The 26856-nt window shown below is 45.5% G+C and overlaps 1 protein-coding gene across 1 annotated transcript; it reads left to right on the top strand.

Moving 5' to 3' along the window:
• Positions 1 to 952: 952 nt before the first annotated feature.
• On the top strand, positions 953 to 20096 carry ADRA1A (adrenoceptor alpha 1A). Its single transcript, XM_005439667.4, has 3 exons — positions 953 to 1164; positions 2507 to 4135; positions 19196 to 20096. The coding sequence occupies exons 2-3, from the start codon at positions 3253 to 3255 to the stop codon at positions 19705 to 19707; spliced, it is 1395 nt and encodes a 464-aa protein (XP_005439724.2). The 5' UTR covers positions 953 to 1164; positions 2507 to 3252; the 3' UTR covers positions 19708 to 20096.
• The last annotated feature ends 6760 nt before the right edge of the window (positions 20097 to 26856 follow it).

The following is a 26856-nucleotide window of genomic DNA, read 5'->3' as shown; positions in this document are numbered from 1 at the left end:
TACAGTAGCTGGAACTGCAATAAGGTCAGGATGACTATGCTTTCCCAAACTCTACACAAATTGCACATTTTGTGTTAGCTGCTTTTATATTTTTTCCCTTCTAGTAGCAATGGCTATCCAAGAAAGCAGAGTCTAGAGATGCTGGAACAGTGATGAGGGTTATCGAGAAGCCCAGTTCTGCACTCGATGCTCTCCTGGGGGAGCCTGAGCATCGCTTTTACATTTACCTCTGTTCATGCAACACATGAATCCAACAAGAAAACGTTCCCTCTCAAAGTTACTGCCTCAGAGCGGGTGGTGGAGAGACTGTTGTGCAAGAACAGGTACATAGCTCATCTGCTTCCCTGCGGCTGCAGGAATTGTTTTCCTTTGGCTGTAAAATCCCAGCCTGTGCTCTGCTTCCCTCCTTTTACTTCAGGACACCATTTTTGGGGGCACTTTTTTAAAAAAATGCAGTTTAAAAAGCCACAGAAAAAAATCAACCTCACCTCAACAGCACATTCTGCTCAAGGCAGATTAAAACCTAAACCCCCATGTCCATTTAGCTGTGCTGCCTGCCCTGGTACTGTGCCCCACCACACAGATTGCCTGGTCAGTGTGTCTGTCTTTCCTTCTTATTTTTTTCATGCTCGGTTTGCCTGGCAGGTAATTCTCTTTTTATATCACAAGAATTAGTTGTTAGCCTATAAAGAGGAGCTTGTCAGCTGGCTCCTGTTCTCTGATCTCTGCAGGAACAGGTAGCTTGCATGGGGGGGGAATAAATATTTTAAATACCACTTGTCATCAGATGAAGTGCTCTTTCTTTCTGAGCAATACGGGAATGGCAGGAGATTACGGTAATGGCAAGGATACTGCCTGCTACATCAGCCATCAGCAGAGCAGTAAAGTTACTGCTGCTCCTTGACAGTGTGGAGCTGAGCACTGCAACTGGGGGGAGATCCCTTGAGGGATGCTGGAGCCAAGCCCCTCACAAGCGTTGGGATACAGGGAATCAGTGCAACCGTGAGCCCTCAAAATATTGGTGGGGAAATAAAGGGAGAAAAGCGGTGGATTTTCAGGCACTGAGTCCCAACCCTGCACGAAGAGAGGAGTCTGCTGCGTTGTGCTGTGGATCTCCTTCCCAGATGCTCAGAGGAGCTGTGCTGCCTTCTAGAGACTGAAGAGGTGAGTGTGGGTTGGGGCAGGCACAGGAGTCTGGGGTCTGCTCTTCCCCCAACCATCCCTCTCCGCAAGCTGAGTATTATCTGGTCAGGTTTGAGCATGAATCTGTCGGTCCTTTCTGCTGCATCTCCTTGACTTACTGGGAAGTTTTGCTTCATGTGCTTAAAAAAAATCAAGTCTGATAATTTCTTAATTTTCTAGCCCACCATCAGCCCTACAGCAACCACAGTTATAATTGTTAGAGATGCTCGATGCTACAGTCGCTTTTCATAGATGTGCTTAGTAAAATCTGTCCTTTTCTTCAACTTGTTCCCTCTCACGGGAAAGAAACAAGAAGATCCCATTCCGTTTCACTGCACGGAAGGAGAATTCCCACAGTGCAACACCTTTTTGTCTCCCCTCCCCCATCCTCCCTGCTTGTGAACTGGGAATTTCAGGGGGTCAGAGTTCTAAATGCCTTTGCCTGCCAGAAAATTCAGGTTTGAGCTTCAGCTCTGTGGCAGTTGTTGCTGCTCAGTGTTTGCACACAGTTGCGATCCCAGGAACTTCTCTGAAAGACCTAAATATTGGGACGCTTACAGAGCCTTACCTTACCTCAGCTTTAACAGGGGTAGCCTTAGCGGTGGTTTTTCACACGTCTGATCAGTATTTTGGATGCAAATACTATACCCACACCTAGGGGCTGTGGGAGGCTTTTCAGCCCACACTCGGAGCGTTCCCCTTCGTGCCCCCCGTGCCCCAGTCCCCAGGCTCACCCTCACTTTTCCATCTGATGTACCTTTTCTCCATATTTAGTCAGCTAAAGCTGAGCTTGGCTTCCAGATACTCTGAAATGTTGTGTCACTCAGTAGGAAACTTGTTCCCTGCAACATCTTCTGCTTGGCAGGAATTGCTTTTCCCTATAGATTTCTAAAACGGGCAGTTTAGCTGGGCTAATGAGCATTTCAGTGGGTAAAGGAGTCACTTAATAAAGAAATCTTCAACTCAATTCTGGACTTCTAAACCTGCTTCTCAGTCTGTAGACCTGAATTGTGTCCCACAGGTTTCTCTCTCTCCTAGAACTGGTCTCTGCAGGTGAACTGCTAATTAGAATTGATTGCTATCCCTTAGAGGGGAACGGACCGCTGCTGGGGACGTGGTGAGAAAATTCAGGCACCAAAATCCACGCTGGTCTCTTAGCTGTTGTTAAACAATACTGGGCTGAAAAAGGTTGATTCCACTGGCTGAAACCAGCCTGAGGAAGGCTCCCTAAAATAGCCTCCCACTCTATTCTTATATGGGAACCGTAGCAGTAAGTGAGCGTTGCTTCTGGGAATCATATTGTTTGTGTCTTTGTCTCCTTCAGGGCGCTGATGATCTGCAAAAAGCACAAGAGCATGCATCCCTGATACAGCAAACTTCACTCTCCCCTTCAGAGCAAGCCAGAAGCTGATGCAAATGAACCTTATTTTGCAGTCCAGGACCTCAAGTGACAACTGCTCCACAGCACGGACAAGCTTTGATGGACACTTCAGACCCTGAAGATGGGCAGTGGCAGGTATCTCAAACGACATTGCTGAGCAGGAAGAGCAGCAGCCATCTCCACCTAATCAGGTTTCCAAGCCAGAAGGTAATTAAAAGCATCAGTGATTTCCCTCTTGGGTCACTCTTAAATTTGAGGCCCTCTGGAATATTCATGTTACTTAAATATTGAATCTTCCCAAAGAGACAGAAATGATTTCAACCCGCAGTTCCAATATTTCTCATCACATAATCCTGGAAAGCAGGATAAATAGCCTCAGTTTTGTGTAGCCTCACTTCTGCACCCCAAGAAAAATGCAAAAGGAGCTAAATTTGACTTGGAAATGGTGGCTATTGACTGTGCTATCATGGTAAAAGCCTAGGCAGCAAGGCAGTTTTTCTAACATGCTTCTGGATCCTTCTCATTGTCCCTGGTGCTGCACTTCTAAGACGTTCTTAAAAACTCTTTTCCCCGGCAAAGCCAGGCAAATGTTGCCTGTGGGACCTTCCAAGAACTGATCTCATCACTCTTTCTACCTGAACAGGGGGTGAAGTACAACGGCCTCGCATGAACATTACCAGACACTCACCATGGCATTCTTCCCTGGAAACTCCTCCGACTGCTCCAACTGCACCCACTCTGTGGGGCCCGTGAACATTTCAAAGGCCATTCTACTAGGCGTTATACTAGGAGGGCTGATTGTTTTTGGGGTTTTGGGTAATATTCTGGTTATTCTCTCTGTAGCCTGCCACAGGCATCTTCAGAGTGTTACCCACTACTATATAATTAACCTGGCCGTAGCTGACCTCCTCTTGACTTCCACTGTCCTGCCCTTCTCAGCTACTATGGAGATTTTGGGCTACTGGGTCTTTGGGAGAATCTTCTGCAACATCTGGGCAGCTGTTGACGTCCTTTGCTGCACTGCTTCCATTATGAGCCTCTGTATCATCTCGATAGACCGATACATCGGGGTGAGCTACCCGCTGAGATACCCAAGTATAGTGACAGAGAAGAGGGGCCTCCTGGCGCTGCTGTGCGTTTGGGCACTGTCTCTGGTGATATCCATAGGACCTCTTTTTGGCTGGAAGGAACCAGCCCCAGAAGATGAGACCATCTGCCAAATCACCGAGGAGCCTGGCTACGTGTTGTTCTCTGCTCTCGGCTCCTTCTACCTCCCCCTGACTATTATCTTGGTGATGTATTGCCGAGTGTACGTCGTGGCCAAAAGGGAAAACAAAGGTCTGACTTCTGGTCTGAAGACAGAGAGATCCCGTTCTGAAGCAGTGACCCTACGGATCCATCGCAAAAATGCTCCCGAGGCCAGCAGATCGGCATCCAACCCCAAGAGCAAGCATCATTTCTCCGTGCGGCTCCTCAAGTTCTCCAGGGAAAAGAAAGCTGCCAAGACCCTGGGAATAGTTGTGGGATGCTTCGTTCTCTGCTGGCTTCCGTTTTTTGTAGTGATGCCTCTCGGTAAGTAAAGCAAAACCCTCTACCTTTTACAGCAGCTTCCCCACAGGGAGGGCTGTGTTTGCGCCCGTGTAGGATAATGCCCATCAGAAAAGCTCTGAGGGAATAATTTTCTATTGCAAAGCTGTCAAAATCAAAATATTCACCATTACAAAGCAGTGAACCTAAAAAATGAGAGTCTATAATGAAACAAAACATCGCCGGTGATGAGACACAAAATTATGAAAGTATCAGAAAGGATTTAGCACTTTTTTTTGGTTTTCCCATATAGAAAATACTCTTTCAGAACTAGGACTTATTTCTGACCAGCTCTGCTCTAAGAACAATAAGATGTGTTGTTTATGTCTGTTGGCAGCCAGTTCTTCAGGTGATATAAATATGTAAAAGGTCAAGATAAAAACATGTAAAAGGTCAAGACAGATAGAAATATGGAAAAGGTGAAAATAAAAATATGGAAAAGGTCAAGATGATAAAAACGTATTCAAGGTCCAAGTAGGCATTCACAGACCTGGGGCTAGACCCTCCTGGAGCGCTCAGCACCTAAATACTTCCCACTATAAGGAAAAAAAAAAAAATCAGCTTCCTATCAGGAAACTCACACTATGATGTGCCATACTCCAAATGAAAAGGATGTATTTTTTAATTTACCGTATGAGCAGTCAGAAGACAGCAGTGAGGACCCTTCAAACTAATTTTATACTTCTCTGGCTTGCATCTATTGTGGAAACCCACTGAGCCCACTGGCCAAACACTGGCTTCAACCATCACGCTGAATATGAATATTTATTCACCAGTTGTAATTCTGAAGGGGAGGAAAGTCAGGGATTTGTTCTGCTTTGCTATCACTGAAATATAAAGAAGTAATTAGAATTTTAATTAAACCTTGCTCAGACACCTTTGATGCAATTTTAGGATTTAAAAGCAGAATACTAATTTCATACCTATATCTGAGCGTGACGTATGCGGCACATCACGCTGAAGTTTGCTCTGCAGAAGCTGTACTGTTTGGTTTTGAAACATGGAACTTTAAATCTGTGATTTGCTCATTTCAGTAGCTTTTCTTACGGAAAGGGCTTCTGCTGTGCAGGAAAAGCAAAGTGAGGTTGCATGGAAGTTTTAGCTAGTAACAGAACAATGTGTGCAATGAAGAAAAATTAAAAACAGCCTTACCTAAGCATGGGAATATAAATTTGGGGATTTTATTTTAAAAAAAAAAAACCAACTTATAAAAAGCTCTTCTTTTTTCAATTAAGCTCTACTGGATTTACCAAGATGACCAGATGGCTTCACAAAATCCTGTTGCTAATGTTGTCATGTGAAAACCCCCAAAACACACAATCGTCTCTTGTCGGTCAGTGCTAGGAAGTGCTGGAGTAAGGGATGTGTAGATGTTTCGTAAGGAGGAGCCCTGAAAGGCCTGGCTCGTGTTGGCCAGGATGTCAGCACGTTGGAATGCTGGTTGCCAAGATGTCTGAAACATACCCAAAAAGGGTTTGCAAGAACGCACTAAACACACTTTTCATCTGCAAACGTGGTTGCCCACACAGAGCTGCTGTTAATTAATTTGCTTTGGATTTAAGACATTTTCTGGACTCAAGAGTGGCTTTGCATCTTCCTTTGATCCCTTATAAGGGAGCTTTCTTGAGGTTCGTTTCCCTATCTTTGTGGGGTTACTAGGTTATTTTTAAAGCATATAATAAGTACTTCAAAACCTATTTGCAACTTTTATTTAGAGACAAAAAGCTATTAAACAGACAAGTGGCACAAAAAAGTATTGAGAAAAGAAAATACCAAGGAAACACAGGCTGTTCCACCCTGACCCAGAGATGCCTGCATATGGCACTCTACACCACGCAAACCACTTTCCTACAGGTAGTAACCCCGTTCAGATCTGTTCCCTGCCGACAGGGGAAGGTAGGCATAGAGAGGCAAAGTGATCCGGCTAGGATCACACACTGTGTGATCTAGGATCACACACCGGATTGGCGGCAGAGGTCAGTTTTCAGGTGTGCAGAACACCCCGTTGCTGGAACCATTGGCAGCCGTGGAGTTCAGTGCACAGCTGGCTGGGCAACGGGAAATTTGTTGTGCAGAAAAGCAGCTCTGCAGCTTCGTGGCCATGGGACAGACCTATAAATGGCCCCATGAGACATTCTTAAATTACGCAACACAAACCACTTCAGACAACTGGCAGGTGCTTATCACTCTTATGCAGAAGTTCCCAAAACATAAGTTTATTTTACTGTGGTCTACATCATCTTCAAGATCCTCACATCTATTAACATCAACTCTACCAGCCCAGAACCGCTCTAAAACAAGAAACACCAGGCATGCTTAAGTGTATAATGAATGGGGGTAGAAACGTTTGAGGTGTATGGCAAGAGTGACAGAAGGATATCTCGAGGGGTTAAAGGCATGAGAGCCATATCGGCAGATCCGCCAAAACTAACTGGGAGAAACAATTTGAGTATCCCTGCCATAAGACAATATCTTAATTAAAATTGGTGTGTAAGGGTGCCAGTTGCAATTTTTAATGTCTTTCTTACCTTCTTGGATGCTTCATTGCAGACAAAGGGTCTGTGCAAAGGCTTTCAGTCCAGTCCTCCAATACACCTTCTTCTCACTTGGCCTTGATGTTGATGGAGTAAGCCAAGGAACAATTATCCTGTTGCATGAAAATAAATGAGGTTAAGACTTGTTTTTTTCTCTGCATGCTGGAGCATAAGCCCACCCTTCACAAAACTTCTGTAACATAAAGGTGTCAAAACAGCTGATGTCCCCTGGAAGAAGTAAGGTTTTCATTTCTGCATGCCCTTTCTCTCCCTCTTTAAGCCGAACAGTGGATCTGTCCCTAGTCTCACAGTTTTCCTGTAAGAACTTCTTTGAACCTAACACGTCTCCACAAATTGTTTTAAAAACTATTGTCCCAACTAGATCTGCTGTCTTTGTATTCCCCTAATTAAATCTCAGCTCCTCTCCAGACATGTAGCTTTCCCAGTGCAACGAGAGGCCCTTTTCCATGGTAGTTTAGGGAACACTTTAGGCTGACCAAAATGCAGGGTAAGAGCCAGCGACAGCACCTAAGCAGGAGTTTATTTAAGAGCCAGCAAGAACTGTGAGGACCTTTGCCTATGCCCACCAGCCTCTGTGTGACATTTGCTCTTAGCCAGCTCAAGCGCTGTCTCTGCTCCACAGCAGAAGTCTGACGGTATGAAATGTTCTTTTATTCTGCAGACCTTCCTTCAACTCGCTAGTACCCCAAAAAGCTGCAAAACCCTTGCTGAAACACGTTTACTAGGCAACTCCTTCACAAATGCCTCTGCAAGGAGCAATCGTGCCCAACGCCATCAGCCTGCAGAGCGAGCCTGGTGTCCGCGCACACCTGCGGCTGCCTGCAATTGCTTTGCAAACAGATTTTCAGCTACGTCCACCAGTCTTGCCTCATTCCACACTAGGCATCCGCTTTTCCATAGAAGTATACAAGGGGTATATTCAAGAGAAGGAAATGTTAGTTTCTGGATATACTTGCCTCCTTAAGCACTTGTTTAGTCCAGGTTTGCACCAAGCAGGCTACAAGAGCATCCCACCCCACCCAAGTAATCTATTATTATTCAGCCCTTCAGAGAAGACACCTGAAAAGGATGTTTCCCTGCTCACTTTAGAGCTATTGCTCTCACATATCATCTACACCTGTTGCATCACTTCCTTAGTCTCATTTCTCTTCTGCATCACTCAATCACCATATTCCCAACTGCTAGCCACTTACGAGTGGCTCGAGCATCCCCATGTAACATCCCCTCACATTAATTTACGTGGCAAGAACAGCTATAAAAGCTTTTTAGTGCTGACCTTCACACTTGGTTACTGCACCTTTGGCTCCTTTCTCAAAACTTAAGTACACTAAAGCACTCCAAATAGCTAGGAGCACGAGCCAGGTGGCACGAGCAGGCAATTGTGCCCTATGCGCTCCTTTACATGAACAAGAATACACTGCTTTACTGAAGGGAATTAAGGCCTATGATCTAACTAGGAGGACTAGCAGGTGAAAGAGCTGCATTTTTGTTTTCTACATTAGCCAGAACCTTCTTATCACCAAGGGTGGGTTTTGTTCCCCCGAGTGAGCTATAAAGTGAAATCCTGCTTCTCCTCCCAAAGTTCTTTAAGGTCTCAGGGCGAAAAAAAACCCCAACCTCCTTTAAAATCTCAAGGCAAAAAACCCCACCCAATCTTTAAAATCTCAGGGCAAAAAAAACCCCAAAAAACCCAACTTAATTAAAATCTCAGGGAAAAAAACCCCAACTTTAAAATCTCAGGAGAAAAAAAAAAGCCCACACCTTCTTTAAAAATCTCAGGGGAAAAAGAAAAACCAACCTTCTTTAAAAGCTCAGGGGAAAAAGAAAAACCAACCTTCTTTAAAAGCTCAGGGGAAAACAAAATTCTTTGGGATTTTGGGGCAAAAAAAATACTTTGTTACAATCTTGGGGCAAAAAAACCCCTGCACTAAAATAAGCAACATTGCTTTTCCAATTGGAACAACCATATTCTCTGAGGGACCAGCAAAGAGGGGCTACACAAAGCTGAACTAGAAACCCAAGTACAGGGTCCTGGGAGGACTTGAACAGGGCTGCTCCAGGAGGGAGGGCAGCCCAGGAACAGGGGGGGACAACAGGAGATGCAGGACCTGTGTGTGTCCCCCCAAAAAACACACCCTCACGCTACCTGAGCTGCAGCAGGTAGAGCAGGCACCTGGACCAGGTTGTGCTGACATTCCAGTAATCACCAGACACTAAACAACAAAACACAGCAAGGAAAGAACAAGCCTGAGCTTGTCTACATCCCTCAAAGAGGACACAGGAAAAAAGCCTGAGCTTATATGCAGCTCCTGAGCCCCTGGGCAGAGGGTTTGTGGGTACCAGCCACAGATGAGGCTCATCTGGACAATTAAGGCTTGTTGGGCGCTGGCCCTCTGCAACAACCATTTGCCACACGGCATGTTTCTTTCATTTCTGGTGTGTTGTTTTCCTCTTCCAGTTGCTAGAAAGGGCTATAGGCAGGTGGACAGATATAGTAAGAAATACTCCAGGCTAGAAGAGTTCAGAGATTCGGTGCAAGCCCCAGGTGATGGCACCAGTTTTCAAGGTGACGTTGGGGGTGAGGTTACAACTGACAGAGCAGACCTCTCCTGTAACTGGGAGGCACGGGTTGCTCTGGGAATTTTTCAGGTTTCGCCTTAGAAACATAGGTGACAGTGCTTACAGGTCATTTTGAGGTGAAACATGCACAGAACTGATGGAGAAAAGAAAAAAGGTTTGGGGATTACAAAAATGGTCCCAAGTTTGATGGATGGTTCATCTCAACAAACCCTCAGAAGCAAACAAACCCACAGAGCTTTGCCCATTGCCCACTTTCTGTGGCAAGCTAGCTTAAATCTGGTTGTAGATGTTGCTTTCAAAAGCAGAAAAAAAGAAAAAAGGGAAAGTCTGATCCAGGATATCACAGGGAAAAAAATTCAGATTACTAAATTGGGCGAGAGAGAGGAAGGCTTTTAGCATTTGACAGTCGCTCTCATGATGGAGAGAGCAGAAAAGAGGATACACTGGAAGGTATTTATATTTGTAGTAGAGCAGCAAACCAGTCTTGTGAACTGACACAAACACTGTCATGGGAATCCTCTAATCCTGTCTATGTGTCCGGCTGCAGCTAGTTTCTAATTACTATTTAGTGGTAGTTGTTTGACTAGAGTCAAAATGAATGACTCTCTACTTTCACTAGAGGTAAACCAGAAAAATGCCTTTTTCTGTCTCTGCCATGGATGCAATGTGTCAGGAGGTCACGGGGGAAGGAGTAGGAACATGCACCAACACGTAGAGGTTGGTGGATTTATCCCTCTGTTCCCCAGTGAGGTTTGCAGTTGCTGTCTGTATCATCACTTGCGATATCTTTTAATAAGGTGGCTGATGTACCTATAGCACCTTGGGCTCCAGAGGCACGAGTTCATACCCAGTCCAGTCAGCCGTAAATGGGAAACTTATCCTGGGAAGTCAGAGCTGGCCAGACAAGACAGAAACATCAGACACAGGAATTCATTTACCTCGGTCACGACTGACCTGTCCCCCTCCGCGTTGCAATGCCAGGACAACACAAAGCTCCCGCTTTGCCTGTTAAGGTGAAGCTCCCCCAGGACCTGGCTCATTTTTGGTACCGGTGAAACACCTATCAGATACAGCTTTACGGCCTCTTGGCCTTTTCACGATCGTCTGAGCCTTGATTCAATGTGTTCTGCTGACAGAACACGCTCAGAGCAGCTCCCACAGCTTCTGGACAAGGCACCCTGCGTCCTGCCCACGCGCTGTCAAAGTAACCGGCTTCGGACCATGTTCCTTTGTCATCGTGAGCCAGAACATGACAGAGGCAGGTCAGGGAAGAAAAGCTAGGGTGTCTGCTTCACCCCGTCTTATCACAGCAGGAGTTCAAATAACTGCTACTGTCTTGAAGTTCATACCCTGCAATTCACGCCTTTCCCTTCCTGCTGCCTCCTGCAGACAGCGGCGTTTTAATGAGCAAAAATTGGGAACAGCGTCTCAGAGTAACACAGGCTCCAACTGGTGTGAGATTCTGAAAGCAGGTTAAATACAGGGTTTAGCGTCTTTTGGGGGGGCACAGAAAGGCAGTGCTTGTGATTCATCCGTCCCCCGTAGCTTAAGCAGCGGTGTAATGGGAGCAGCCACGGTGTGAGCGGCAGCAGGGCGCTGGGAGCCCTCAGCTGCGCGTTAACCAGGTGCTGAACAAACCGCCGCTTTCTGCAGAATTGAGACAATTTTGATGATATCGAAGCGATGCGTAGTGTTGTCTTATCCCGTGAAGGCAGGGTTAAAGAGAAGGTGTTTACATGATGGAAGGGTAAAGGAGTCTGTTGATGAGGAAAGTACGGAAGAGAAAGCAAAAGTTTCCTGGGAAGCTGTGCAGAATAGCACCAGCCTTGCAGGGAATCGCTGTCCTGGCATTCCCCCATGCAGAAGGGAAATAGCTTCACTCCTTTTAATGAATCACCTCTTTTCTCCTTTAGAACTGGATGGATGGTCTAGTAAATATAAGTGATATTAGTAAATATAAGCACAGGATCCTCCTGTCCCTGCTACCCCTTTACTTGGAGGGCAGAGAATAAGGCAAGCAGCCTGCACCCTGCCTTCGACATTGTCACGGCTGGGATGTCCAGGTATTCAGAGAAACAAGGATCTGAATCCCCCTTCTTTTCGTTGTTGAGCTGATAATAATACAATGTAATAAAATAAAATGAATAAAACCTCTGACAACATAACCCTCAACAAAGTTTTCACTTCTGAAAATGCTGAACTCCGGCCGTGAAGGAAATATTCAGAGCTAGATTCCCCACATCAGCATTTCACTACGTTCTCACAGTGACAAAGAGAAAAAAAAAAAAAAGAAATAAAAGGAAAAAAAGACCAAAACTGAATAAAGCCTCAGCTCATTCTCTGGACCGCAGGTCAGGGAGAAGAAGGATGTCTGCACTCCTTGAGTCAGGGAGCACGTGTGTGTGTGTTAAGCCATTGAATGGGGAGAAAATAAGCCATGAAGATAAATAGCCAAGGTATTTCCTTGGCAAATTTGGGGTTGGGGGGGGGGGGTGCATTGGGGTTTTTGTGTTAATCGCAAGGGGTATTTTCCATAAACTCAGCTAGACTGAAGCCAAAGGCAAAGATCTTGCTGACATCCCCGTGGCTAACATTTCTCCACCGTTACCGAGTCCCGAAACGTTGTGTCCCACTGACTCATAGCCCAGCAAAGCAGCGGAAGGGATTGGCGATATTAATAGCCTTTTACACTGAAAACAAGAGAAAGAAAGTAGAGGCAGTTGTGCTACATTTCGTGACTCACTTCTATGGCTCTCCTGCCCGCACAACCTGTCAGGGGTTTGTCCTTGTCTCCAAGACGTTCCTGCTTTACGTTCCTGCTTTGTGTAGTCACCGCTTGCAAGTCCCTGGAGTAAATGAGCCAAGAATGTAACTTTTCACTCGCTCTCAAATGTCGTGATGCAATTTAGGATTTAGTGACTGAAAGGCGGTATGAGTGATGCTCCCACCCCACCCAGCAAATGTCAGGATTTATCTTCATTTTGGGTACGTGAGGGAGAGATGCTCAGCTTTTGCTGAAGATCACTCCTGTATTGCTAACCCCAAGGATTCCAAAATCATGACCGTCAACTGCAGAGTGACGAACTTGTGAGCCAGGCTGAGACAGACACATCTTTTCAAACTATTCCCCGAACCACCCGCGTGAGATTTTTTTCTAATTTTTAAAGGAAAGCTAAGATTTTGGTTTAAGTGCCTGACTCTGAGAGCGAGGGCTTCGGGACAGATATCAAATATCTTAAAAATGTGAGCAACAAGATCCAGAATCATTCCACTGCAGTAACAGCATGGGAGCTGGAATTTCAATGACAACGAAACTGATTTGTAAAACAATGTGATTATTTCAGTTTACAAGGGTAACAAAACCTCAGTTTACCTTCCCATGGTTTTTTATCAGCTTTCTAAATCTGCAGCTGCCCACAGTGAATCTGGAAATAGTTGCTTGCTGAGACGTTTGCTCTTTGCCAGAAATATCATCCATCCTAAGTGGTTACAATACGAAACAGAGCATAAACTAGGACTGAAAAAACCCAAATCACCAGAGCACCGTCCCCAGAGTGACCCACTCCTGTTGCCTGTCCTTTCCACCTCCCACCTGTGTCCAGGCACCTGCACCCTCCTCCTCCTCGCTTCAAGCAGCAAACTCAGGCCCTTGTGAAGAAAAACAAACTCTCACTCGGGGATATCTAGGCACAAAGTCACCCTCATTTCCCCCCTGGAATCCTGAAAACTGCAATATTCCAGGCCCTGGGACAGGCACAGCTGTAAATGTGATGCCAGCTTTTACCCTCCCTCTTGTCTGTGAACCGCTGGTCTGCATTTGTTGCGTTAATTAGATTGTACAGAACCCAGAAGCATTTCCTCCTGGTCAAGGATTCTCTGATCCCCTTTTTTTTTTCATTCCCACAGAAAATACTTCCCATAAGGGAGCAGCAGGGTGAGACGTGCTGGGACAGCATATACGTACCAGCGCAGCTGTCGCATGGCTGCGGCAATACATGTGTATATATCTATATATTTTCCAGAGGGTGGTTTGTGTTTTGACCCGAAATGCAGTATAGAATGCCATTCTTATGGAATAAAGTTCAGTGCTAACATTGAGCTTGGGAACGCAGGCTGTAAGGCATTTATCCATGTTTGCAGAGCAGATTGTCTCGTGAGAGTTCGAGGGTGCCCCTGGTACAGAGTTCATCTGTGTGGGGACATCACTGCTCCTCTGTGCTTCATCCCTGCATCCTTCAGGAAATTGCTTTGGAATAGCTGCTGCCCTCTAGCTTGACCCCTTTAGGGCAGATCCCAGGACCTGAGTTTTAAGCTTTGCCTCCCTGTAAACCAAACCACTGATCCTGTTCCCAGGTTGCTGTGAGCACAGAGGCGTATTTCCTACACGTCAGAGGCGAGAGATGCCAGGATTTTTGTTTGACTCCTGCACACAGTTAAGAACGGGTACTTCTCCTGATGCCCTCAGCCACTTTAAGCCCTGGTAACATGATGCTAACAAACACTTTGGTTTTCTGCTCACAAGGCATCACAGGCACTGCTGGTGTCTTCTGAGCGGAGCCTGCAGCTGCTGACATCTAGGTACTGCAGGCAGCTACTCACTGCAAGCTCTGAATGCACGGGCATGATGCTCTGCAGGTTGTTGCTGCTCCCTCATCGCATATGGGTGCAGCCCCAGCATCACCCATGCACCCCCGTGGTCACTGCCTGCCTGCCTTCTCCTCTGCTCCGACTCAAGCATCGCATTGGTGCCATCCAAAATAAAAGGGGGGGGAAAAGCAGCAAAGCTAAACTGAGCTGTGAGATCTAGCAGCAGAGATGGGTTTTAACCCACCGAGGCTCTATGGGTCACAAAAATGGATGGGATCTTACTCCCACGGTGCTGAGAGAGACGATGCAGAGTAAACAACACAAGCTTCTGTAGTCTGGCAGCTTCTAAATCCCTCTGCTGTCCATCAGTGAAACAGCGCACAACATCAGTACCGGGTTTTAAACAACCTATAATCAAGCAGCTCTGTAACTTCTGACAAGTGACAAAGTCAAATTACATCTTTGTGACTGAATTGGCTCTTACTCACCGGGAGGTAGATGGAAAACTTCTCGCTCAGATCTGAAGAAACTTTGAGATGACAAACAGGGAAATAAATGGTGGAAGGAAGGGAATGCAATCCTGACATTTTCAGGGGTGAATGATGAAATACTTACTGGCAAAGGATCTCAGGAGGCTAGGGGCACACTTCATTTTATTTAATTTTCATATCACAAGCAATTGAATTGTGCTACTGGCACTTGAGAGTCCTCAACCTTTTGAAAACAAAGCAGGAATTCAAGCATCATTTAGTTAATCCACAATCCAAAGGCATTCAGAGATCTGTTGAGGTTTTCTTTCCTGTTCCTCCAGCACAGACTGCAGGGATGCAAGGTGAAGCCTCTAAACTGTTACCAGTTTTGCCACTATTTACCATTTTATTCCTGCCAGTGTAGCGGGGAAGACACTGAGGCTTGTGAATAGGATGCAGAATCAGTTTTAAGAAAGAAAACTTTTCACTTCTCGACTGCTGCTCGCTCCCCAGCTCTGTTGAGGATCCCTGGATGGCACCACTCCACTCATCTACGATCACACCCAGCTGAGAGCGAGAGAATTGGAAAAGCTTGCTCTGGAGAATTAGGTGCTCTAATAATTCTGTTTTCTCAGCCATGGCTCCTAGTAGGCAAGTGTCCAAGCTGCCACTAATTGGCAGCCGCCGAGTCGTTAAGGGTTGGATGGGCACGGGCTCTGAGCGGCTCGCCCTGGTCCCACCTGGCTTCTCTGTGCCACCTCGCTACTCCGTGGGAAACAGTCTTCTACTGTACACCTTGAAGAAGAGAGAATTCACCATTCCGGTGTTTCCTCTCATGGTTAATTACAATTATTTTTTAAAAAATAACCCGCAAAGCCTATGTTTTATTGCTACTCTGAACCTATCTGCCTTGGCCTGCCAGGCAGTGCCCATTGCCATGCCTCAGCGCGCAGAACAGAGCCCTTCATCACCGGGCTGAGCAGCACGGTTTGAGAACAACTCCGCTTGCTACCGCATACATCACCCGCTGATACTAATCAGGACAGCAACATCGCTGAATATTAAAGGCCTGGAAGGAAAGAATGCATCCCTAGCATTCTGTGGGGAGCAACACTATTTCCCAAGGACTTGGAGAATACGGTATTTTTTCCCCTTTTGCCAGATCCTCAGGTGGACAACGGGAAAGATCAGGGCAGGTTCCTGTAGGTCCAGGGGTAACCAGGTGTCTGCAGTAGAAGGGCAAGTTGCTTTCCATGGCCCTCTGGAACAGGACATCACACTTCTACAGCGGCACTAAGCAAATGCTGAGATGTCAATAGTTCCTCACGGCAGTCCTGAGGCGTACAGAAGGATTTTGCTCATCAGACAGAGAGAAATGTGGATTTGTCCCCTCCACAACAATCCAGTGGCTCAAGGTTTAGAGCTGCTGACCGTGATTACGTTGCTCTGGAAGTTGAACAAGCCAGCGGTGTGTGTAAGAGGGTCCAAATTATTTCCACGCTGATTTTACATCTAGCTCCGTTACATATTGTGTGACAGATATTGGTAGTCCATTGACTACCAGCTCCAGCCTCAGCCCTACCAACCGTATTTCTCACTATTGACCCATGTTTCATTCACAGGACAACACACAGGGATAATGAAGCCTGGAGACGGAGCTTTATTCGATCCAAACTGATGAAACATCACTGCCTGGCCCAACCAAATGGATGGCAGAGCAAGGGGACGGTCCTACAGCCCAAGTTGTGCCCCCCACGGGACAGGCAGCGTTAAAGACAGCGCGCGATGGGGTGTGCAGACGGCAAATCTGAGCGCTGTTCAAGCTGCTGCGCTCTCTTTTCACTGCATGCTGTTCCAGGGCAACAAGTCTCCACACTGATGAACCAAAAAAGGTTACATTAATAAATTAGCATGCAGATCCCCACCCCAAAAAAAGAGCAGGAGGCAAACTCTGACACTGGCTATTTTCTATTTTTAACCGGCTTTGGCAAGGCACTAGCATTCCATTTAGAGTGAGCCAGAAGTTGCAGCAAACAGGAATTGTTATTGTTTACCCATTTTTACACTCAGCCTCACACAGCCGATTCCCCAAACTGAGATTTGTTTCACCTTTTGTCTTAACACAAAATGGGAAAGCGGTAGATGTGCGGCAATTAAATGAGGAACTAAAGAAAAAATTGAGCATGATTTGGGCATTTAGAAGCCTTTCAGTTTTTTGTTTTTTTCATCTGCCAAAGACCTCAGCCAGAAAGTTCTTTGAGAACGTTGTTTAGTTGTTTTCCACTAAAGGAAAGCAGCATTAATTTGCTGAGAAAAATTCTAGGTCATGGATATGCCTGCTCGCTCACGCTTCGCTGCAAAACAGCATTTGCTTTCTTTAGCACGACATTTTTGGTCTTAAAAACAGGTTGATATTGAAACAGATAGTGCAACCGCTGTACCTAGCTAGCTGGGAGCAACACAGAGGCAATGACGGAGGCGGTGAGGCTCGTGCTTGATGCCCGGGTTGTAACTGGGGTTGGAATCAGAGGTTCAGCTGCTCCAGCACCCGCAGCGAGCTCCTGTGGCATGTTCTGCATCGCCAGCGGCTGTTCTGCCTCAGCCTGGCTGCTGCTCCACCATACACCTGGTGGCCTGGGTCTTTGGGGACCTCTCCCCAGCCAGAGAGAACTGAAAGGCTTCTCACCCTGCCACATCCACCTCTCCCCTGGCAGCGGGGTGTCCTCTGGGGCCACGAGCCCCAGAGGAGTAGGAGCTGGTGTCACGGCCAGGGGACATCGCTTCGCCTTTCACAGCAGAGACCGTGTTCGGCAGAACGAGCACGTCATTAATCACGCTGCACTGTTTGTGTCTCTGGTCCAGGCAAAATTTTGATACGTTCTCACACAGGCAAAAACACCCTGAGAATTCCTCTCGGGCTTTTGCCACTTGAAAGCCTTTGCTGCACTTGCCGTATCTTTGTTTGACAAAGATGGGAAGAAAAAGATTCCAACCAAAGTTCACCAGCTCCCCGAATGCAATGACACCCTCTGACTGCAATAGCAAATCAGAAAATTAGATTTTCCTAAGTCAGAGGAGGTCCAACACACAGATCGATCCCTGTAAAGCTTAGGAGCTGCTTACAGAGAGTTAAACTGCAGAGGATGACAAACGCATCGATGCCTAAAACTTCCACAGTATTTCTTTCAACAGGCACATGCTTAAGATTTTTCCGGGGGGAAGCAGGAAGACAAGCATTTGTCAGTGCTAAAAGTCCTGTTTAATATAAACTTGATGATAAAGCCCAAAACCAGCCAATTATGTTTTCTGGGAAATCATTTTTCCTCCTGTGCCCAAGCTAATCACTGACATGGGTAGGATAGAACCACTTTTTTGTTTGTTTCTTTGGTTTTTTCTCTGCTTTTAAAGGAGGCAAGGAACAGCCTTTCAACATATGGCAAATATCTTTCTCTTTCGCTGGTTCTAAATTCATTTTGCAAAACTGGTCTTAGAAATGCTGTTATCACTTATTCCCACCCCAGCATCACACGGTTTAGTTTTCTGCTTCATTCACATTCAGACAATATTGGTTTTATTTCTAAGCAAAGAGAAATACCAAAGAAGAGAATTTCAGGATCTTGTTACAACGGCCACTTTCCAGTGCCATTCAAGAAAAGCAACAAATTTTTAAACAATTCTCCATAAACAGCGGTTTGATATCTTAAAGATGTCTCTGTAGTTGTATAATAACACCTCTCCACGGGTAAATCTCTTACGCATTTACTGACATCCCATTCAAATAATTTAAAAGTTTGAAACTTGCTTATCCAAGCAGTAAGGAGATCAAGCTGCAGTTAAACAAAAGCACAAAGGTTTGCCATTAGGAAAAACGTTCCCAAGATTTTAAATCAGCAGATAACTTACAATGAAATCCTACTTCACCATATACCCGCATCTATTTTTTTTAAGTTGTATTAGTAATGCCATTTAATTTTCAATTCACACGGTCACTTGCAGTCAACTGCTGTTGTGCCAAGGCGGTGAGGACTAATGAATGCACAGTTTATGGCTCTGTCACCAATATGCTAACTAAGCTTTGTCAAAAGTTTTCAACTTTTCTGAGTGTTATCCTGCCTTCTATACAATAAAAATCCCCGTAGCACTTTTCTTATTACGAAGCCATCAAAGCTCTTGCTCTTTGAATCATCCCTGGGAGGTAACCTTGCAAGTATCAGTGTATATCTATCATCGAGGGCTGCCCATGAAACAATTTCCAGTGTTCACTGATGCAAAATGGAACCTTTCCTTTAACTTATCTGAATTTTAGATGCATTCTATGAGACAGGAAACTGTGGATAGTTAGATTTCCTAAAAGCTTCAAGGGAAAATGGATACCCAATACTTTATTATTTTTAAATTTTAGCTGGAATGCAAAATGAGGAATCAACTCAGCAATCCTGTTTTTCACTCCCTCTGACTTCTGAAATGGTGTGATTTTCTTGCCATTTGAAACCCCTTTTGATGACCTCCTAGATAGGACTGTTAGTTGGTTAACTCATCTTGAATTAGAAATCCCGGAGGAAGCAATTTTCCGCTCTTGATACCAGTCCTCCTGCTTTCCTTTCTGGCTGTACATGGGAATACAACACTTGTATAATAAAGTAGATGTCTTGAATTGATTTCTGATAAAACATCCACGTAGTTGTATGACACCATGTATTCTGAAGACTTGTTCCTGCAGGAGTTGGGCTCTGAGTCGTAAATTTTCAGCGACAGAACAGAATCTTATTTGTTTTTTTCCAGTGTTTAAGTTTCTTTGGTTACCTGCAATTTCTCACTGCCTCTGCCTTAACACTGTGTATTTTCCATTTTAGGTTCTTTCTTTCCTGCAATCAAACCCCCGGACACACTTTTTAAAATAACATTTTGGCTTGGATATTTAAACAGCTGCATCAATCCCATCATCTATCCATGCTCAAGTCAAGAGTTTAAGAAAGCGTTCCAGAACGTCCTGAGAGCACAGTGCCTCCCAAGGAAGCAAGCAACAAAGAAGCAATCCCCAAGTTTCAACCTCAACCATCCCCCTAGCCAAAGCATGGAGAGTGGCAAAGGTGTGGTCCGTATCCCTGTCGGCTCAGGGGAAACCTTCTATAAAATTTCCAAATCAGACGGGGTCTGCGAATGGAAGATCTTCTCCGCTGTGCAAAGCGTGCCTGCAAAAACCGCGGTTGCTAAAGACTGTACTGTGGCCAAAGCAAAAAGTAAAGGTTTCCTCCAGGAATGCTGCTGTGCAGGCACCTCAGGGAACCTCGTCCATGAAAACTGTAAAGTGCCAACCATCAAGATACACACCATCTCCCTCAACGAAAGCGGGGAGGACGTCTAAAGGTCTGGCCGTGCCCAGCAGCGTCGGCTGGCAAACTCGTGGCTCCGCTAATGGGCTGTTGCTCTTTTTTGTGGGGAAGTAGAAGCAGGTGATACAACAGTTGAAAGGATCCAGGTGAAACAAACAGCATTGCGTAAAGCAGGGCCAGACCTTTGGAGGAGCGGTGTCTCCCAGTGCCGGTAGCCTGAACAAAGCCCCTTAAAGACAGCGAATGGCTCCAGCGGGTGGTGAGCCCGACAGTATTCCCAGAGACCGGCCGCTGCAAGTCATTTGCCTGACAATTAAAGGGTTTTTTTTCCACTGTATTCCCCCGTTTCAAAGTTCCTACTGCTCTGATTTAGGTGCAACGGGGGAGAAAGAGCAAACTACAAAGACCCCATGCTGATTCCAGCCCGGATACCTGCAGACAGCCCCACATGTAAAGCCTTTTGTGCTTCTGTGTTCCCCTCCCCGCCCCCCCCCCCCCCCCCCCCCCCCCCCCCGAAAAAGCTAAATCTCAATGCGACAGCCGGGAGAGCTGAGGCTGGGAGGCTCAGGTCTTGGGACAGTGTTTACAGATCTCGGCTTATTTTTTGGTAAGGGACCGTGGACAAGAATGTTTTCCTACCACGTCTTGCCTCTTTTGTTCACGTCCAGGTCCTGGCTTGGTGAGGTCCTGGCTGAAGAGAACAGGCAGCTTTTTGGATCTGCATCTTCAGCTGGGCAGGCTCACCGGTCCTCACGGCTGGGCTGCACCGGGTGGGGAACTGGTCCTCTAATGCCACCAAGGCAGCTTGTCCTCCACCCGCCTGGAAAGGCAGTCGCTTCAGCTCAGAGGGCACAGTGAAACCACTCTCTTGGCTTTTGCCCTGCTTGGAGTCGCTCTCAGCTTCCCTTTGTGCTGTGGATTTCAGTAAAGCCCCTCGCCCAGGGAAACCTGACCCAAGTGGCCAGCCAGCCTCAGGGTCCAGCCAGAGCTTTTCTTTTTTGTGCCACCACCCTCCCACATCTCCAATCCACACCAAATGAAAGGTTGCATGCGTCCTAGGTTTGTTTGGAAGGTCTCTGCGCTTTGATGCGAGTCTAATAAAATTCAAAACTAGGTAAGTCATCATCAAATAAGGCTCAAAGGGGTCACTTTCACTCATCCGTTCCTTTTCCTCGTTCTGAGGCCAGCAGGGACCTGCTTAAAGACTCAAGAATTCCTTGCTCAGGTGCTCGCTAGTCAGATCAGTGCCACGGTCACTGGCAAAGCTGCAGACATTTTGCTCTCTCCCTGCCCCGTGTTATGCTACATTCCTCTTCTGACTCCTTCAGTACCAAGTGCTTTCAGCTTTCTGTGAGATCCCGGGTACCCTGGAGTCAGGAACTTTACCCTTGTTCTAAGCAGTGGGAGTTAAGCATGTTAAAAGACTTAAGGACGTGCATCCCCATGAGAAAGGGCCATCCTTGGGGAATTGGGGAGAAAAGCATTTGGAAGCATGTTATATTTTAATACAGCTAATCCGAATAAATAAATAAATGAGCTGTTCAGCATCTGGAAGAAACAGCGGGAGGAATTCTCTGTACAATATTAGAAATAAGCGGCTCTTGACATAACTCCTCCTGTGCCTGCCAAGTAAGAATGCAGCTTCTTGAAACAACACGTAAGCTTGTTGTGTCAGCTCCTGTGCTGAGTATCTGCTGGCCTGAAAAGGGAAAGGGCTTAAGATAAGGTTAGCTTTTACAGGACGAGGCCTTGGGAGGACACCTTAATATTATTGATGAGGAATCATTGTCCACCCATCTCTCATTCAGTATGAAGTCCCCAATGGCAAGAGAATTTCAGTCTTCCGTGTCTTTTCCTTAGATATGAATGAGATTTCTTTCCTCCTGCGAACACATATTTGCAGCTAGAACATTCTCGGACAATTTGCAAAATGAAAATCCGATCCTTGGAGTTCTTGCGATACTGTTGCTTTGTGCAGCCCTGGAAGCAGAAAACAACCTCGGAGCTTAAATGCTCTTCACATCTATACGTGGCCAGGATGTTAATCAAGCTCTGCCACTAGAAATACACGTTGAGCTCAAAGCAGAAGGGAGTAGAAGGACTGAAGCCTGTGTTTTGTGTAGACAACCCACAGAGGCAGAACAAGCCACCTAATTTTCCCCTGACATTTGACCCTGTCCTCAATGTATTAAAATTATTGCATAATATCAGCGCACCTAGGAAACCTCGCACTAATTGTCCACTTACAGAACTCGCTAATCATGCAGGACCAGAAGTTAAATCTCTCAAAGAACCAGGTCTTTGGGTAGATTTATTCAGACATGTCAGAAAATGCAAAAGGGGTAAAAAAACTGGTAAAATCAGCATCTTTTTCTGGTGTAATAACCAAGAACATGGTCCCATATGTGCTGGTAGATTTTCCTTGCAGCACTTGCTGCCTCAGATGTAGGTTTTATAGGTGTTTTCAGGTGCTAACACATCACGTCAAGCAGAGGACGTGCTCCTCCCGCCTTCAAACAAATGGGTACGCAGCGATGGGGAAAATGGAGCTAACGGTTCTCAACTCAGCCTGCAGCAGTCCTGAAGGCATTGGCAAGATACCTGGATTTGGAAGCACAGCATTTTTGCAGGCCATTAAGCCTTGGTTGTGTTCGGTGGGTCAGTGGATGGCAAGGTCTGCCTCTTCTTATGCTTGGGAAATGAAATATCTAGCTTAGCTGATTAGCTGAAGCAAATAGTTATTTGTTCTCCCACATAAATGCTGCATAAGAAAGATACAGCATGTCCCAAACAGGTTAAAATTAGAGAAGAGTCCAAATCAAATCCCTGGACCCAAACCCTTATTTATTTCCAAAAGCAGGCATCGCAGACAGCAAATCTGTAGCATTATCCCATTTTTAGTTTAAATAAGAAATCCACCCCACCCTTAAATCTTTTCTTAAGGTTTTCCAATAAAGTCTATAATTTGAAACTAGAAGTGTTGAAATACCATGAAAAAAATATTCTCATGGTACATCAAGCCAAGACCAGAAGCAGAAAAGCTGGAAATCTCATAAGAAAGTCACGTGAGACTCGTGGCCAAGGTTTTCAGTCTCACGGGGTTCAAATACGTGGGACGTTTATTTGAAGAAAACCTGAACTCTGAAATATTTTGAAAAACACCCCTTAAACTGAGCAGGACTAGCAAGATTTAAAATCCTCGCTTGCTGCCCAACCCTATCTGTATATTTGTTTTATAACTTGCACCCATAAGGTCATTTGTGCCACCTCTCCTTTGGAGCTGGGAGATTTACACAGGGTCTCTCCAGCAATATTAGATTTTTTGAGGTTTCATGTCATCAGGCAAGGGGTCGTTGTGGAGGCCAACAGAAACGCATTAGTCATTTAATTCCAGAGCAATTCTAAAGTAGCAGTATAATCTCAATCTGTAAATTTAAGATAAACAAATCAGCATGCTGGGGGCAACCCCCTGATAGCGATGGGTAGCCACCTTTGTAGCGCAGTATTCCTGCCTGTCCTTTTTTAATGTCATGAAACAGATGCTAAAGGACCTCTCTCTGTCCAGTGACTCTGCAAAGCACCCAGACCTCAGCATCAGGCAAGCCTGGTCCCAGCCACACCTCTGCTGCGGTCACATTTGCCAGCAAAAACACAGAATTTGTTTGGCTCACCCAGAGAATTTCCGCATGAAAACTGCCCTGTTCCCTTGTTGCAAGCAGGGTCATAGGCACTTGTCATCTTGGTGGACATTTGGACCCAGCAAGTCTCAAAAACCATAGAAGGAGCTCTAGGAAGAAAAAAAAATAAAATAAAAAATTGCAGATTGAAGCAGCCCATATTTTTTCAAGCAGCCCATATTTTTCTGTTATTTAAAGTGAACTTGGCACCAGTAAAAGAGCTGCAGTCACAGAGGCTGAATGTATCTGTCTATCTAAAAGGCACTAGCAGTACAAGAGATTTCCCAGTGGCTTGCCATCTATCATCACATGTAAAATCTTTCCACAGTCAGGACTCTGTTCTGAGAAACGCCGTAGGAGCACGGAACAGAGCGCAGAAGGTGGTCAGGTGGGAAGGGCGCACTCAGCGGAGTGCCACGACCTTCCCCTCAAAGCCACATCCCGCGGACCACACTGACCTGTCGGTTGACGTGTCCTGAGTGAAACCTTGGAGGGATGCACGTGGCATCCCTCTGACCTCTCCGGCCAGCACTTCCTCTCGAGAGCGACAGCCAAGACTTCCATCGTGAGCGGAGCAGATAGTCTCTGCTGCAAAGGGTTGAGAGCCGGAGCACCATATAGATGACTCCTACATCATATAGATGACTTTTAAATTACAGCTGAGGCTAAGCAGATCAACAACCTCTCTTCCTCACAGTGCAGGGAAAGTTCAGTATTCCAGTTGCCACAGTTAATGTTCATTCAGATTTACTGTCTTACGGTTTTGAGGCTTCACGTACCCTGTTTTATTCACTTTCCGAATACTTTACGATCTGCCCCCTATCCAAATAAATGTCTTCTCATGTATTTTCTTTAATTTTGCTCTGCCAAGTCCAAGGGTAAATTATGTATTGTGTAAAAGAATATTTTCTTTTGCCAGGCTTCAATGTCTTGAAAATCCATGGCATTGAAAAGAGGAAAGACAAATCTAGGAATACTTCTTGCTTTTCTACTCATCAGAGTAAGCAAGTAGATTTCACAAAGCCTCTTCAGTCTTACAGAGTTTCCCAGCCTGACTTTTTCAATTTTCTGAAAGGTAACAATGACAGACTGGAGCAGCGTGTACTGATTTAAGTCAGTTAAAAAAAGATCTTATTGCTTTACTGAAGTGGCAGTTCCTTACTCCCAGGCATGCCTGTTGGCCTCGTGTTAACAAATGCTCACGGCTGGATGGGTTGTGATTAGGAACTCGGTTTGAAGATAAAGCTACTGAGGCACGGAGTGACTCTGACTCGCTCAGGGAAGGTTTCAGCTGTCCCATGTTGAATCCAGGCTTGGTGATTAACTCTGTAGCCTACTCAGAGATACCTTTACCCTCTTTCCTGTCTTAATATCATTTGGATAAGCAAGAAAATGCTGAAAATCAGCTCAATAGGACAGGCTCTTGACACCAGCTATTCTGGATGATTGCTTCCACCCACAGAGCCAAAGAGAAACACCAGTCAGTCTTCCAGGTGTTGCACTAAGCCCCAGGCGTACTTGGGACCTGCACCACGCAGTGTCATCCTTGGCCAGAAGTAAAAAGGTCTCCAACGGCTCACGAGAGACCCGCAGCAATGGGGCAGCTTTGGGTGGCTGCTCTCGAGCTGCTGGCTGCATTCCTCGCACCTGCCTCCCGCCTCCCTCCTGCCCAGAGCCTTTAAGTCCCACTGGTGCATCAGCCCATATGTTGCCTCCCAAGAAGCTCCAGAGTCAATCAGCACTTTCTGTGAATGAACCCGCCCGATATTTATTCTGTTTCTTGCCTGACTATAATGAGACTCACAGGGAGAAGGTTAGACTGTCTGGCCAGGCTAATCCTGATTTTCCTATCAGTGCACATAAGTAAACTAAACCTTCTCTGTCTGTCAAAGGGAGCTAATCCATAAGCATAATCAACTACTTTTTGAAGGTATTCCCAAGCAGATGGTTTAATATATGACAGTATTATGAAAATCTAAGGCGCTATGGAGATAGCTCATGGTGCATTAAAATAAAGATCTTCCACCCAGCTTGATAAATGTAATTGAATCACTTATTTCCCAGGAGGAGATTAAGCATTTGTATTAGGGATTCGAGTAAAATGTCATGCCTTCCATGCAGCGCATGCTGCATATTTCTCGTACTGACAGAGAAGGAGAAAAATCATGAGCGTGAGCTAAGGGGAAATGAATTGCTAAAGAGGAGAGCGATGTATTGCAAGCAACTATCACATATGAAATAACACACCTCTTAGTTCCACAACATGCTCAAAGATCTAGTTAATGCAGATTACTGTCTGTTATACTGAGCTCAAACCCAGGCTGAGAAATGCTCTCTCTCCTTTATCACCACAATAACATTTAGATCTTTTTCACAGTAGAAAACGTCCAAGAGTTAACACTGAAAAGCAAAAATGATTTTCCAGTACTCATTGTCTCGGACTGAATGACAAGACATTCTTGCACTGAGCTGAATGTCTTCTCTGATCTGCAAAAACTCGGTCCTTGCGAACCATTTGCTGAAGCGAGAAGACACAAATCCAACCGGCATTTCAGCAGCTTTCCACTTAAAAAGCAATTCTGCTCAGCTAATGATCACAGCATCATTGTTTTGTGATACAACCCCCTGGCTGAATGTCGCTGAATGCTCAGTTCCACTTACTGATGTTACAGCTGTGGGAATTGTATGCAAGCTGCTTTGGGGTTTTTTTTTTTTGGTTGGTTTTGGGTTTTTTTTTGCTTTGCCAGTCTTTTGTTGCAAAAAGTGCTTTATTTTTCTTCTGTCTGCTGCAGCATTTCGCCTGCATGTTGTACGAGTTTGGCTGCCAGTGGTTTTTTAAAGATGTTTCTTGAAATGGGCACTGCATTTTCTGAACATCAGTATTCCGATGGCGTTGAATTTTCTACGTGCTGTTTTTAAAGGCCCGTCGTTTATCGTGCGACGTGTTTGAACAGTCATGCTGGTCATTTTCTTGAACAAAACTGAATGTATATGAAATATTGCTAGGTGAACAAATAAATTATTGGGGGAAACGTGCACTTTGTGACATGTGAACTACAAGTCTGTTTGCTTGTTTGGGTGTTTCCCCCCCACCTCCCCCCCCCCCCCCAAAAAAAAAAAGTATTTATACTAATGCGACTTCTCCCTTCAACAAACATTTCAGGCAGAGGGTCAGGTAGAGATTCCTACCAATGCTGCTGATCTCAGGGGGGTTTAGCGGGAGTAAGGAACAAGAATAAAGGAATCAACCTTGTATTTCTACTGTAAAAAGCTGAAGAACTTAAACGATTCTGAAAGGAGATTGCAAAGTTCATTTGGGCCCCAGATCCTTACCCTGTTTTTTCACTTTGCTTACAGTAAAACATCACATCCCAGATGAAATGCAGCCCATTTTGCTGTATTCCTTATAAACAACTTTAAGAGAACAATCCCTGTCAACCCAAGAATGTAAATCCTCTTTGGGAAAGACAGTGCTGAATTATTATTTTCCGCAATTTATAATGG

This window comes from Falco cherrug, chromosome 18 (assembly GCF_023634085.1).
Source record: "Falco cherrug isolate bFalChe1 chromosome 18, bFalChe1.pri, whole genome shotgun sequence".
Taxonomy (NCBI): domain Eukaryota; kingdom Metazoa; phylum Chordata; class Aves; order Falconiformes; family Falconidae; genus Falco; species Falco cherrug.
Note: the sequence above shows the minus strand (reverse complement) of the source record. Positions and strands in the feature narration are given on the sequence as shown.

Bases quoted from the DNA above. Each gene is read 5' to 3' on its own strand.
- ADRA1A (XM_005439667.4), top strand. From the start codon at position 3,253: ATGGCATTCTTCCCTGGAAACTCCTCCGACTGCTCCAACTGCACCCAC. The intron at 4,136-19,195 runs GTAAGTAAAGCA...TTTCCATTTTAG, and splicing joins TTTTGTAGTGATGCCTCTCG to GTTCTTTCTTTCCTGCAATC.